Source organism: Colias croceus, chromosome 11 (genome assembly GCF_905220415.1).
Source record: "Colias croceus chromosome 11, ilColCroc2.1".
Lineage (NCBI taxonomy): Eukaryota > Metazoa > Arthropoda > Insecta > Lepidoptera > Pieridae > Colias > Colias croceus.
Genome location: NC_059547.1, coordinates 2206245 through 2222432, shown reverse-complemented (window position 1 = coordinate 2222432; position 16188 = coordinate 2206245). Strand labels below are relative to the sequence as shown.

Below are 16188 nucleotides of genomic sequence, written 5' to 3'. Positions count from 1 at the left end.
TTTTTTTTCACTGTTGATTTTGTGGTAATTTTGAGATTAAAACCCGTTAAAATACAAATATGGTGTAGCCTAAATATGAATTTACAAGAAGAAACAATCCGAATTAATACAACTTGTAAAAGTAAATACGTTTTTATCAGTGCTATTTAGCAGTACATCTGTCAACGTCAAAATTACGAAAAGTAGTACAAAATTAAACAAATTTGTTTATTTTATTATAAAAAAAATACGCGGCTGCGCAAGTTGAAACTTCGTAAAATTACTTCCCAGAGTCTTATCTTATCGCTATAAAATCGCCGATATCCAACTCGACGGTCCATATTCTAAATTTTATCCAGGCTTGCTTGTGTGCGTGAGCCATTTCGGACATTTTGTATGAAGTTTCCTTACTGTATGTATCTGTATATTGTGGTTTAAATCACTTGCTACCAAGCGCGCAAGCTTGCTACATATCAAGTGTGATACTCACTCTGTGGTGCAGACAGAGATAGTTTTCTCTGGTACGAGGGGTATGTAGACAGCTAATAAGAGCAATAAACCTATTATTGCTCTGAGGTAGACAGAGAAACTAAAGCGGTACGATCTGTGGACCGTTCACACTTCACAGTAATTATTTTACCTCTGACAGATGACGTTTTATCATTTCTCTGTTGGTTTTTTTCAAGTTTTTTTCTGTGATTGTGTGTGATTATCTCCTCTGCAATCATGCCGAAAAGGATTCAGATCATTCAGAGTACCTAGTGGAAGAAGTATAATACTAGATATTATATAAAAAAACAACTTAAAGAAATGATAAAACGTCATCTGTCAGAGGTAAAATAATTACTGTGAAGTGTGAACGGTCCACACGGTCTGTAATATTTTGTCTGTAATTAAAAGTTTATGGATGTCTCAAGGATGTCTTCATAGCAATGACTAAGGAATCCTATATTCATTGCTTCGTAGAAGTCGAGCCAATTTAATAGGCAACATTTGACGTCTATCAATTTTATCTTTGAAGAGAGGTAACCTGCTTAAAAACATCGATTAAAGTGTATTAATCGATACGGATTTGAAACATTTGTCAATCGAATTTATTAATTTATGATGATTTTTATTCACAAGTAATCAATGCATTCGATTCTAGATGTCAGATTTCGATTTTTAGAGTAACGTCTCTAGTATTTAAAAAGAAAAAAGGTTTATTGACACAAAATTGTAGCGACGTCAGTTCTTCAATTCAGAAATTGTTTATTATGTTTAGGATGGTTTATCAGTAAAATGAAATCTTAAAATAACTTGTATCGGTCATTATTATTATAAATATGTAATCGTAATTGAAAAAAGTTAAGCAAATGTGCAGTTCTAACAAAATGAAATATCATGTCATTCTATGTCGTCGTTACTAGGTTACGTTGTTGAATTTTGTTGAACTGTCAAATGTTGCCTATTAAAATGGCTCTAATATATAATAGTATTAGGGGGATGTCTTCCTGTGATGCAAAGAGTATTATAATATATAGGGTAAAGAGAGCCCTCTTTGAGCATTTTTGGGCAGACTGTTTGACAGTCAACGCCATCTGAAACTTGTTTCCAAACTACGGCGGCGGCAATATGGCCGCTTCAAAATATTTTTTATTGTAAGTTCTATGTTATAAATAACGAAATGAAATTAATTCTGCACTTTATTTTCTGTAAGGAGCATTCAGTTGTTTTGAAGTGCAAAGTTATTTCATTTCGTTACTTACAACATACAGTTTTATAAATCGGGAGTTAAAAAGGTTTATACAAATAAAAGGCAGTGTTAACACAATATTACTTTTTATTTTTATAACATTTATGTTTGTCATAATATTTTTGAGCAGCTATTTTAGTTTCATCGTCACCTACATAATTTAACTTTCCGGACAAAATTCGATTGATCGATCTACACCAGCTATATAATAAAACATTAAGAGTAACGTTTATAAAATATTCTTTTAATTTTTCAATATGCGTGGTGCAGTTAAAAGGATATTCAACCATCACATCTGCTAACAATTTGATATTTCTTTTAATGTTATGTTTCGGTACATTATTTTTTAAATATCCTGTTGCTATATTTTGAAGATCATGAAAGCTATTTTCTAACTCTTCACTTGGGTAACATAACCATTTCTTGTTAGCGTATTCTTTGGCTCTAATGAATTTATTTCTACCATGATTGTCCCCATGATCTATTAGGTTTTGTCTGCAGTTTTTACAATTTTTTACAATATTTTTTAAACATTTCGACAGGACCCAGCCACATACATAATTTCTTTGGCCTGCATCACTTTCTCTACTAACATTTAAAACATTTTCATTATACTTGATGGCCTCGTTTTCTTTGGGAGCATCAAAAGCATGGGGCGTTGACTTTTCTGTTAAAAAAAACTCTAATGTTTGAAGACATTTGTTAGAGTCTTCCTCGCAGTTTGCTCTGCCTGAATGAGGGGAACTATAATTATTTAACAGTAGTGCCTTAAAAGCACCTTCAAAAGCTACCGAATTAGGTGCATTATTTCTTGCCCCATAGCTTCTGATATTCCCAAAGAAATTTTCGACCGGATCCTGATTAAAATTTCTTGTTAAAAGTGCATCAAATCCGTATCTTTGGGATACAATATTCCAAATAGCCTCCATACCTTCAATAGTTTTAATCAAATTTGTTATAGATGGTATGTTTGTTTCGATCAATCGAGATTTGTTTCCGGTCGATTTTATGTAAGTAAATTTGATTGTTTTTAAAATAATTTTTGCTTTTATCCACAGCTCGTGGTGAGGCGAGTGCCTTTTTATAGGCCCTTTATATTTTTTCCCATTGGGAACGTGTAAGGTACTGACGTTAAGACTGTCGAACAAATTATCGAATAATAGCGTTATATCAATTAATTGCTTACAGCTTTCTGGGAGATCTCCTCTAGCAGACAAATGTTCAGTTGCTACAGCAACACTATGGCTGAAAAGTTGTGTTGCTGTTTTTACCCTCATTTTATTAATTTTTTCGGGATTTATGTGTTCTTCTGTGAGTTTGTCTAATAGGCGTAATTCCCCATAAGATTTGTCTGCCGCATATAGTTTTTGGAAATACTCCCATTTCACAGTTTTTTGCACATTGTTCGATGTATACACTAAATCTTTATTTAATAAATTATTTCTTATTCCCTTTATTAAATGGGGTACATCAAACAATGGTACAATTTTTTTTCTATCTATAGACATATGGTCGTAACGCCATTCCTTACCACGTCTCAAATATTTAGCTTTCGTTTCAGTTACAAGCTCAGTGATTGCACCAACATTTACGGTGCTCTGATCACACACTGTATTCACAATGATTAGACCAGAGTCTTGAGCATATTGTATGACCGTAGTTATTATATTTTTTAATTCGGTCTTATTCAGCCTAGATGTAAAGTAATAGGCTATGGGCTGCTTGAAATTCTGTTTAACACCTTTAATCATGAAGACAAGCGCGTGGTCCGCAAAATGGCCCAGTTTATTAAACGCGAAGCCTTCGAAACTATCTTTTTGACAGTTGTAGTTCACTTGCGGAGTCAAGGACATTTCGTCAAACATTAATGAGCACAAACGATCATTTTCGTTTTTTTCACTAAGTGTTTTTTTTATTTTTTCAAAAACAATGGGGTTTATCCCGGCATTTATTTTAATGGATCCCAGAAGGCGCTTCATTGATTTAGCCGATGGCAGAGTAAAATATTTATTTAACAATGAATACGATTTCGGGCTTTTCTTATAAAGCGAAAGCGCTAATATTTTCTCTTCCGTCGTGAAACGACGCCCTTTTGGATTTTTTGCAGCCTGCAATTGCATACTTAAAAAGAGTCGTGCGGGTTTCTTAAAATTATTAGCGAAATGCTTGAACAGGGTATTGTTTGAATAGTCTTCAGCGCTTTTTAATCTTGCCTTGAAAGACTCCCCCTTCTTCCGCAAACGCATAATATCAGTTTGCAGTTGCTTAATCTTCGTGCGCAGTGGAGCTGCTGGATCTGTGGAAAAATGCTCAATTTAGAAATTGTGTAGTATAGCCGCGAACCACTTAAGCCTTGAAAAACATTGTATGATAAAATATTATGTTTATCTATACTAATATTATAAAGAGGAAAACTATGTTTGTTTGTTTGATTGTAATGACTAGGCTCAAAAACTACTGGATCGATTTTAAAAATTCTTTCACCATTTTAAAGCTACATTATCCCTGAGTAACATAGGCTATATAATATCACGCTATGTCTCACGGGAGCGAGGCAGTAACCAAAAACCTAACGTAACGCGGGTAAAACCGCAAGGAACAGCTAGTAAATAATATACAGGTTGTCCCACGGCTATGCCATCTATAATGTTTTATCATAGGTCCAACAACTATATTTTTAGAATAAAAATTAAAAACATATGTATAGAAAAGGAAAAAGCCGAAAACACACACGAAAGCCACATCTTGTGAAATTTCATTTTTGTAGATATTAATTATTGACTATTAACCATTGATATATAATAAAATTAATTAATACCTTTCACAGTTTTTCTTCTAGGCCTGCTAATAGCACTGTAATTATGTTCCATCATCATGTTGTTCACCAAAGAAAATGTTTGAGATGGATCTGAAATTTGAATAATATATGATTATACATTTCTATTTCACTCATACCCCTTATTATTATTATATATACATCTATATCTATAAATCTTTTATACACACATACACCTATATAAAATTGGAGTGTCTGTTTGTAATATTGAAATAACCGTTTTTTACAACATGCATATGATATGGTACAAACACCATAATAACATTTATTACAATTTTTGTCTATCTGTTTGTCCTGGCTAATCTCTAAAACGGAGGGACCGATTTTGACGGGCACTTTTATTGGCAGGTAGCTGATGTAATAAAGCATAACTTAGGCTACTTTTATTTTGTAAAAATAGGTACGAGAAGATATTGGTCCGGGACGCGGGTGAAACTGCAGGAAATAGCTAGTACACAATATTTTGACAATTTATTTTGAGTTTTTAAAGCTTCTGTAAATCTCGAGGTATTATTTATCAGGCTGATGGTTATGTTGTGATCATGCATGAACAAACAGACATATAAATTAAGACAACTTGTTCATTAGTAGATGATAAACACTGCCATTACCTGCAGCTATAGGTTGCGATGTTGAAGGCAGCAGGTTGTGTAATGATGGTGATGGTTGTTCTGAAGTAGCATGGCTCACAGATGGTTCTGAAAATATATTATTTCAATTAAATTAAAACAGATGATAAAATTATTTATCAAGCAATTATTGTAATTTTTAACTGGAATGTAATTGGTGACTGTGTTAAATATAAAATCAAAATCATTGATATTATTATAGTTTAAAACATTTCAAATATTTACCTGAATTTTCCTGCTGTATTAAAGTAGGTTCTAAATTATGTTGTGTGGAAGTTGAAGCTTGTCCCGATGTGATTTGACTCAAATTTAGGCCTGAAATTTATTACAATTACTCTATTAGCTAATGTGCCACAACATGATTTGTATGGTATTGATACTAATATTATAAAAAGTAAAGATTTGATAGTTTGTTTGGATTGAATAGGCTCCGAAAATACTTGACTGATTTAAAAAATATTTCACCGTTGGGAAGCTACACTATTGCCGGTGAACTTAGGCTATATTTTATCCAGGTATGGGATACGATGATGTGAATAGTGAAGGAAACATTGATGCCAATGACCTAAGAAGTACTCTTGGTTACACATTATAAATCTTGTCTGTAAGTTAAAGGTGGTTTCAAATCCAACTCCAACATTAAACACCACAATTAATTAAATAAATTCAACATGAGTCAAAATTAAAAGGCTTACCAGGCAGATGAAGTGTTGGAACTGCCAATGCGTTCAACCGATTATTTCGATTTCTGTAAGTTTCACAGAAATGTATGTCACAAATAACCTGTTTCTTGTAATATTCAATATCTGACAATGTTTCAAGTCTTCCTCCAACAAGATTAACCCAAGTTTTCAATCTCTCAGGGAATTTTTTTGCATCTGGGAAACGATGCATTGCAAAATCTGAAAAAAATAAAACAATAGTTAGTCAAACTTTATTTATAAAATTTATTATATCATGAAAAGGGTATATTATACTTCTAATAAAGGATCATGACATTTACAGTAATCACACAACAGTGACTATGCACAATAACAAACAAAGCGCAAATCTCAGGAACTAACTAAATCTTTCAATCAATAAATAGACTAGGTATCGAACACTGAAAGCTTTCAAATAAATTCCCCAGCTTTATAATATTAATATATATTATAGGATTTTATCATGCTTATCTATATCTGTATTTGGAACTAGTTTGTCTGCGTGGAAGCCAAATATTGTAATCATAAAATGTGCCCGCGACATTGTCCGCATGGTTGTTGTTTTTATTTATTTATTTGGCTTACCAACAATTGAGTACACTAAGACAATTATGGGCTACAATCAATCAAATCGTGGCAGGTGTATCAATCTTTTACAGGTAAGCACATCATGCACTACATATTGAATTAAATGTATAAAAGCCACTTAAAATTACAGGATATTTGAGAGAACATTCAGGCTCCTCAGGCCATTTTTACTTAGAAAGAGTCACATTATTTTATGAGTGTCATCATAAGCTTTATTTTATATTGGTAGGTAGTAGAAATAGTTCCCTCGGGACGAGCGTGAAGTGATTATACAACTTTATATGAAATAGATAGATCCAGTTCGAGGTTCTAGGTTCAGAACTAGGTTACTCATGTGTTATATGATATGGAGTATAGAGATATAAATAGGTACTTACCATAGTAGGGACAGCCCAAAATACACCTTTTCGGCATTTTAACTAAAGTTAACGCACAGAGTGTCTCTATCACAAAAAATATACAAGATGAAAAAGATTTTCGACGCGAACAACGCAATAGGAAGGCGGAGGAGGAAAGCTCGACTCGACGCACTTACACTTGGTATTCACACACGAAAATTTACAAAATGGAACGAGAAATCTACAAACATGCGCACAAGCAAGTAGTAGCCGCCATTTTGTGACTTAAAAAAATAAGCTTGAATTTGTTGACACATGGGAGTGTTACCAAACTAAATATTTAGTTTTAGATAAAAAATATTTAAAAAAGATTTATTTAATTACCTTTTTTGGATGTAAAAAATTCTCAAAATTTATATATGATGATATAATTTTTTTGGAAAATAACAAAAATACTGTTATTTTATAACTCGTTAATGTAGTGCCATCTACAGTTATTTAAGAAACTAATTGGTCCGTGGCGTTTGGATTCAACGTAGAGATGGCGCCTCTATCTTCGACAAATGTCATTACAAGGCAACTGTCCCCCCCCTGCTGTGATGTCTTCCGTTCAAACCATGTTCAAACTAGGAATGGGTCGTCGACGCATTTTTCATCAACGAGACTAGACCGTTAAATGTCGTTCATCAACTAGTCGATCAACTAGTTAAAATCTTCGACTAGTCGATGTGTAAACTGAAACGAATTGACAACGATTGACACGGTCGACCGACGCGCGACGGTATTGGTAATCGAACGTTCGTTACCTTGAACTGAGGTCTACACTCTACATGTAAAATTCCACATTCTTACCACGAAGTTATTACGAATTATAGATTTTCAAAGAATTCAATGTCAGGGTTGTCTCTAGTAAAGAAAAAAGTTGTGTGGTTTTATGAAACCACGGTAAAAGTGAAACTTTTTTTCACACTATAGACATTTAACTAAAAATTATCCTATTTGTACGATAATTATCGTACGTATCGTGCGTCACGCAACATGCGCTACACAGACCAATAAGTTTGAGACGATGTAATAAAAGTTTCACTTTAAAAGTCAAAGCTATTTTTTAACAATTATATATAATTATATCACCTATCTATTATCAAGTTTTTGTTTATGATTTAACTTGTCGTTTTAAGTCGTTAGTTATAGTCGATATATTAACATTATTCAATATATTATTATAGGTAGGTAATCCTTATGATATGTAATAAATTAACTGAATAAAAAAAATATCTTAGATTTTTAAGACAATTCAATAATATAAATTATTATTAAATATAATAATTTATATATATAAATTATTAAATATATATATAAATTATTATTTAGTTCAATAATATCAAATTAATACAAATTAATCTCCTTTTTTTTCAATATTTCGAGCATTGATCATAGTAATCTCATTAAAAGTCAAACGGAATTAACGGTAAAAATATTGAACTATCAACTCGCGACGCGTCGCGTCGCAAGTTGATAGTTAATACAAACGTGTCGACTGACGAGCCGTCTACGACGAGTCGTTTAACCGTCTACGGTGGACTATTATACGGCCACGTCGAAGAGTTAACCGTCGCGGACGCGTTGACGAGCGTTTCGACTCTTTTGTTTAGTCGTTGAATTCAACTAGTGCGTTGGTGAGCGATGGACTAGTCGAATCGTTGAATGTACATAGACGGTTAATTTAACTAGTCCGTTGATTCAACGCCCATGCCTAGTTCAAACTTTCAAATCTGAAACTTGATTTTAGACGTTTCCTTTTCGCTGTTGTTATGGTGTGTTGTTAAAATATTGTGCTTTCAGATTGAAACTGAGTCTTTGCCATGTCTTTGCTTTGATTTTGTATTCTGAATTCTGATAGTGATACCTAACTGCTTTTGTGACTTACCTTGCCCCGCGGACTACTAACTTCTTACGATTTCGGAGTTGGCACTATATTAAACAATGCCTCGTAGATCGCGGTTGAAGTGCTATTTCGGATGTATTAATGATAGTAAGTTTCAATATTGACACTATGAAATTATGTACAAATAAAAGATAAAAAATTTTCACCCAGACTATTAGTTAAAATTGTATAACTGTAACTTGAATAACTTTCAGGCCCGCTGCATCATTTCCCTAACCCGAAAAGTGAAAAACTCGAAGACATTGAAAAGTTTTCTGTATGGCGAGCTGTGCTAGATGTAGCAACACAAGAGAGAGGAAATTCATACATCTATAACCACATATTATTTTGCAATAAGCACTTTTGGGAAGGCTATCAGCTGCCAAGCCGTCGCCTTACTAAAAATGCTGTTCCAACATTAAACTTAGGTAAGATCTAATATAATATGGTAACATCATCATCATAAGAAGAGAACATAAAATTAAATCTGAACTAACATTTTTACTACATCAAACTTTACAAGATCTTTAATGTCTGTTCTTTAAAATTAAAAAAGAGTTCTTTAATATTTTCAGGAAACAAAAGATCAACCATACTCACAGATAATGAAAGTATGCCATCTACTACAGAGCTGGATCCTTTAGAAATGCAACCAGCTAACCAAGATGAGCAACCCTCAACATCTACTATCACAATTCAACTAGATAGAGGTTAGTAAAGTTTACCCAAATTTGTGTAATCAAATATGTATGAAAAATTATTGTAAACTAGCGGTCCGCCCCGGCTTCGCCCGTGGTACATGTTTACGTTTTCTCTCAATAAGAACCATCCTCATACTTCAAGGAATATAATAAAAAAAGAATTATCGAAATCGGTTCAGCCGTTCTCGAGTTATGCGCTTACCAACACATTTTGCGATTCATTTTTATATTATAGATTATTGGATCAAACTTCCTTATCGCTCGTTGCGAAAAGGGGCTGGAATTAAGACCGAAAGTTGTAACAACACTTTTTGCCAGTTGTGTGCAAGTTCATTAAAATTAGAAACTCGTAACAACTGTATAATTAAATTAAAAAAAAATGGGAACTATATTTTCTACAACCAAAATTTATATTTGTCATCAAGTTGTATCAGCTAATAAATAGATCTATCACCTCGAAATATTTTCGTTCTCAGATAAACAAAAAATGTTCCCAGGTATGAATTATCAAATTAATGTTAATATATGTGTAAAATTAGAGATCGATAACCAATAAAATTATATTGCATTACATGAATATACACTTCGTTCTTATAATAACAGTTATGTTACTTAAATAATAGCTCTGTGCTCAGAATGGTAGATCTGTCACCAAATAAATCGATTATCGATCCCTGACTGCGACTCCTTTTTATTTGATATTTTGTCACCAATACAGTAGTAACATTTTATTTCGTTCAGATAATAAATTAATAGTATTCGTTATCAATTTAATACATCAATTTATAATTTTAATGAAAAAATGATCAAAGGGGCGGAGACAAATTGGCGCGCTTTATAAATTGACATGTGCAAACATATTATCGGATTAGCCATACGCTTAAAGCTGGCCAACCCCCCACCAGAAGCAAAAAATGTGCTTATCAAGGAAAAGGGGGCGCCCTTCGAAATCCAAACCAGCGCTGATTATTCAGTGATTATTGTTTTTTAACAATAAATATTGATTATTTTAACTTTAATTAATTGTTTTATCTACAATTATGCTTACCATTAGCCAGCTATTAAACCAGAGCTGATTATTCAGTGGTTTTTATTTTTAAGAATAAATATTGATTATTTTAACTTTTAGTAACATAATATGATTTATTGGTGATCTCTTTAAATTAGTTTGCTTAAATACTTATTAGGACACACCTATTTTAATACATACAAAAACATTTATTTTGTACTAGACCTTATATCTCAGGATTTTCGGTGATTAATTGTGGAACTGATTTTGCATTGTTTGGTGACTGCATTTTGGTGACAGATCTACTATTTTGAGGACAAACCCTATTATTTAAGAAACACAAAACTAATTAAATTGGTGATAGCTTAAATGATACCCATAAAAAATTGAATACATTCAAAGTTTTGTTACTTTAATAAAACAATACATAATAAAATAAAAAAATTATAACTTTTATTTTCCAGTTCACAACCAGCTGAGCACCGTGGAATCTGTGCCAGTGCAGCCTTCTAATATTACAATTCAAAAATATCCCATTGGTAAGAACTGAATTATTAATATTTAAACTCTCAGTCATCTGGTTGATTCTGCTATTTGATTAAATGACTAGTGCGTTCATTAAATGACATTTAATTGAATGATTAAAGGATAACTAGTCAAGGTGCTTAATGTAACATTCAACGTCTTGACTGAACATCATTTAGCATAGTTGTTGGTTTGGCTAAGGGGGTGGGTTTAGGATGGGTTTGCGGTAATTAGTTACGCGTTAGTCATTCAATCTATACTAATATTATAAAGAGTTTGTTTGTTTGAACGCGCTAATCTCTGGAACTATTGGTCCGATTTGAAAAATTATTTCGGTGTTAGATAGCCCATTTATCGAGGAAGGCTATAAGGCTATAATATATCATAACGCTAAGACCAACAGGACGGGAACAATGCGGGTGAAACCGCGCAGCACAGCTAGTCAAATAATAAAATGAATAACTTATATTTTTTCAGTTCACACCCAGCTGAGTTCTGTGGAATCTGTCCCAGTGCAGCCTTCTATGACTACCACACATAAAAATTCCATAGGTAAGAAGTAAATTAACATTATTAATTTATGATTGTATTTTCACTAACTACATAGTATAAAACAAAGTCGCTTTTTCTGTCCCTATGTCCCTTTGTATGCTTAAATCTTTAAAACTACGCAACGGATTTTGATGCGGTTTTTTTTAATGGATAGAGTGATTCAAGAGGAAGGTTTTAGTATATAATTTATTATGTTTTAGACAAAGCGGGCGAAGCCGCGGGCGTGAAACTAGTTATTATTATATATTTTTTTAATGTACCTTGTACTTATTTATAATGTTTGTGTGTGTTGCAATAAATGCTCTTTCATTTTTTATATAGCAGATTCAACCAGATGACAGTGACATATATTTAGCATGAAAGCTCTGCTTCGTCTTCCTCAAAGATTCTATTCTTCTATGGATCTCCTCATTTCAATTTTTTATGCATTCTTTTTGATCCTTTTGGCTAATTCCGAGCTCAGGTCACTCTCTGCGTGACATTAAGCCACTGATAACCCCCATTGTAATATTATGTATCAATTTTTCCTCTTTACATAACTGTATTATCTTTTTTCCAGGTAATCATAAACTTCGGGATAGTATAATAATCAATAGATTGAAAAAGAAATTAGAAAGAATTACTTTAAAATATAAAAATCAAAAGAAACAAATACAAGCTGCAAAGAAAACTTCCAAGATTACAGCATTTCAATCAATAATTGAAAAATTGCCTGACACTATTAAAACTTTTACAAAACTTCAGTTGAAAAGTGTTTTTAAACCAAAAGGAAGGAAATATACAAATGATGAAAAAACAATGGCTTTAACTATTTTTAAGCAGAGTACTAAGGCATATGAAATTTTAGAGAAAATGTTTGTGTTGCCGTCAAAGAGATCCCTGCAAACATTTTTGCATTCTTATAAAGTGAAAGCAGGTATCAACCAAGTTCCACTATAGGTACCAGGTAGCAATATACAGGAAGATCTCAAGAAAGTGTTGCATGCCTTTTGAAGAAAAACTAGTGAACATTTTATTCGGCGAAGTTTCCTTAGCAGCTGGCATAAAATGGAATGCAGTTCAAATGTTTGAAATACCTACAAGAGCCTTACCGCATCAATTGGAGTAAGCATTAAATCAAACAAAGGAAGCAATTTAAACACGTAACTAACCAACTATTCGCGATAAAATAAAAGCAGTTAAAGTCAATTCCCACTGAAATGTCATCATCGTCATTGTCGTCGTCGTCGTCGTCGCTTCAGCCGTGGGACGTCCACTGCTGGACAAAGGCCTCCCTCAAGGATCTCCAGTACGACCGGTCACCGGCGGCCTGCATCCAGCGGCTTCCTGCCACTCGGACCAGCCCCCCTAGCCAAGTGGCTTTCTGTTAGCGTAGCGTTCAATAGAATAGCCTACGAATGTATGAGATTGACATAAGCTGTAGTTAAACGTATCTAGATTGACATAAGCTGTAGTTAAACGTATCTACAGCTTACGTCAATCTCATACATTCGTAGTCTATTCTATTGAACGCTACGCTAACAGAAAGCCACTTGGCTAGGGGGGCTGGTCGTCTGTCCATCTTGTAACTCGGTTTAATAAGTAATGCTTATGCTATGGCGAAATCATTGGGTTTGAAGATTTTGAATATGCAAGAAAACAAAAATTACCAATGGCCAATGCATTTGAAATTGACAATCGCAAAATATTTCCCCTGTTTGATATCCTGGAAGACGTAGACAGAGGGAAGACGGAAGAGAGGGACAGCCATGGATGAATAGTAAAAAATTGATATCCTGTGGAGAAATGGAATGGGCTAAATGGGAACAAATAAAAATGTAATTATATTATGTTGATTACAGAAATGATGTGATAAGGTTAGTTAATAAACTAATAGAAATTCCTGTAAATAAGCATAAAATCCCAAAAATGAAAGTAAAGTTCGCAGCATAAGTAGTAGCCAGAGTGTGTTAAGTGCCTTGCAGTTTTTGTCAAGTAAGTATCTTAGTACCTTTATCTATACTAAAATCTGAAGAGTTTGTTTGTTTGAACGCGCTTATCTAGGGAACTACTGGTCTGATTTGAAAAATTCTTTCGGTGTTAGATAGCCTATTTATCGAGGAAGGCTATATAATATCATCTAGCTAAGACCAACAGGAGCGAAGCACTGCTAGTCTATAATATATGTATGTCGCAGTCATCTGTTTTAATCTGCTTTTCGATTGAATGACTAGCGCGTTCATTGAATGACGACATTTAATGGAATGACTTAAGGACAACTAACTCGTCGTCATCATTCAGTCAAATAGCAGATTCAATCAGATTACGGCGACATGTCTGATTAAAATCGAAAAATTGTTCTTATTAAAATTTCAAGAAAGTGTAGAATAACAATAGAGTAATTATTATTTGCCTGACAGTTTTTAAATTCGAAATGCAGGTAATTGAAATATGCATACTTTGTTTCAGAACTGCCAGATTCTGCCAGACTTCTTCATGCTCTTCGACAAGCTGTTTGACTCCTCCTATGGTCGCTATTACAAAGGATCGCTAAAAAAAATATAAGCAATGTTAAAAATATAACTCACCCCATTTCCAGTGTTAAATTCCAATTTTAGAATCAATTCAATTTGGATCAATATTAAAAAAAGGATTCTGTGTGGATTTAGCATGAGAGTAATTGGGTACACAATGTGAAATTATTTGATTGTACGGTATACAGGGGTGAACATAATCATGTCGAACAGCAATCATATGATTATTATAGGAAGAAGATAATAAAAATAAATAAATTACGTTGTTTTATTTAAAACCTATAATGATAATGTGTATGTGTGATAATGAAAATAATAATTTGGAATAATATTACATTTATCGAAACAACGTATTGAAATAAAAACACATACCTATGCTAATAGTTATTTCTAGAACAATAATAAGAATATTTATTTCAATCGGTGTGGTATTAATTTTATTGAAGAGCAACGAAAAACGTAGACTTTCACGCTGCCTGATGCGGGTCTTAAAACTTTAAACTGTAGAGTTATTGCCACAGGTTATTGCGTATCTATTTCCGTATGTGTACGTACTACTTACTAGTACCATGGACCCAATAAAGATTATATTCGTCCATGCTAGTACTAGCCAATAGCTGAGCCTCGCAAGTCGTGGTTTTAATTTCACAAATTTAGGGGAAGGAGGCCTAAAGTGGGCACATAGCCTAAAGCGGGCACTCAGTATAGTATCGTAATTTTAAATAATGGCGCGCGCGCGACGCGTGAGCACGATCCCTTCACCCCTCCCACCTCGCGGCAGTCATTCGATTCGCTTGCGAGCACGCATTTACAAGCTACAACAAATAAATGTTTTTCGATGATTTTTGAAAAATATTGCAAGGTATGTAATATGTGTTCTTTTTATTTTGGTGTTTACCATCCTTTATCCAAAATTTGTAAGTTATTAAGTGGCTATCTGGCCGTATTTTAGTTCCATAAAAAGACACGTGTCTAAAAATTTTGATGTTATAATTTCGTCTGAACCTTTCGTATGTCGAAAAAGGCAAAGCGGGCAGGGTAAAGCGGGCACGCGCCCGCTTTGCCCCGTCCGCTAAAATTCACTTACATTCTTTCTTTCATTCATTACACACACATACATTATTTTGTAAATAAATTGCTTTTTCCTTTCAGATGGTTAGTAAATATAAGCGTAAAACTTCACAAGCCTCATGGTAACGCTCAACTATGCAGCAAGCAATGCGAGAAGTGCAAGAGTTAGGAAAACCTGTCAAAAAAGTAGCAACTAAATATGGGATTCCAAGAACGACATCACAAAGACATCTTAAATCGTTCGTGTTATGAGCTTGGTAGGTTTACTACTGTCTTTTCTACGGAAAAAGATATGGAGCTTTTGGAATACGTGGACTCTTTATTTTACGGGCTGTCTAAACAAGAATTTATGGAACTTGTATACTTACCTACCTATTAGGCACATTATTTTAGGAATTATTTTGTTTAAATACTTGTCGTTCACATGTTATGCCGACCTTAATAATTTGTTTCATCATTAATGACAATTATTATAAAATTATTTTTAATTTTGTAATGAGACTATAACTATGAGACTTTTATTTTTTACGTTCCTTTGTTTCATATATAAATTTAGAAATAATTGTGTGACTGTTTGAAATACATAACTTATAAAATATTTTTGTCTTTTACATTTATTATATATATTATTTGTGGCTGTATATTTTGGAATCTGCTGTTTAAATCCAGGTCTGCCCGCTTTACCCAACTACTGCCCGTTTTGCCCTAAAAGAAAGCCCGCTTTAGGCCTCCCCTTCGGGCAAAGCAGGCAATCGTAGGCTTTTACTAAACTGTTTATAATTATTATATACTTTAACTTTTGACAAATTTAACCACTTAGCATTCAAAAGTATTTAGTAATGGAACTTTTTGCAAAAAAATAAATGGTTTAACTTCTTTTCAAACCTTATTTTTTTTAATTTTCCGGTAAGGTGCCCCCTTTGGGCCCACTTCCCCTACTATAATTGTTTTAATGCCACGAACGGTGATGAGGGCCCAAGACTTAAAAAAAAGTTAAACAAGTGTCTATGGTTGTTTGTCTATTTCGGTATCCTAGCAACGAGTTTGTTTTTAAACAATCAACAACCCTACTCGAACATTTTTT

At 33.4% G+C, this 16188-nt stretch overlaps 1 protein-coding gene and 1 long non-coding RNA gene across 3 annotated transcripts; both read left to right on the top strand.

The window, feature by feature from the left end:
• The first annotated feature begins 8571 nt into the window (after positions 1 to 8571).
• On the top strand, positions 8572 to 14292 carry LOC123695439. 2 transcript variants are annotated; one of them, XR_006751931.1, is made up of 6 exons: positions 8572 to 8841; positions 8949 to 9161; positions 9309 to 9443; positions 10908 to 10982; positions 13061 to 13494; positions 13969 to 14292. XR_006751931.1 is itself a non-coding variant. In XM_045641282.1 (6 exons), exons 1-6 carry the CDS (start codon positions 8793 to 8795, stop codon positions 14016 to 14018), a joined length of 597 nt encoding a protein of 198 aa, XP_045497238.1. In that variant the 5' UTR covers positions 8572 to 8792; the 3' UTR covers positions 14019 to 14292. The 2 variants fall into 2 exon arrangements, 1 of the variants encoding a protein (XP_045497238.1); XM_045641282.1 differs by lacking the exon at positions 13061 to 13494 and adding an exon at positions 11446 to 11520.
• A 393-nt stretch (positions 14293 to 14685) lies between these two features.
• Positions 14686 to 15455, top strand: LOC123695563. Its single transcript, XR_006751949.1, has 2 exons — positions 14686 to 14895; positions 15186 to 15455. It is a non-coding gene; the product is annotated as an uncharacterized LOC123695563 (long non-coding RNA).
• Positions 15456 to 16188: the final 733 nt, after the last annotated feature.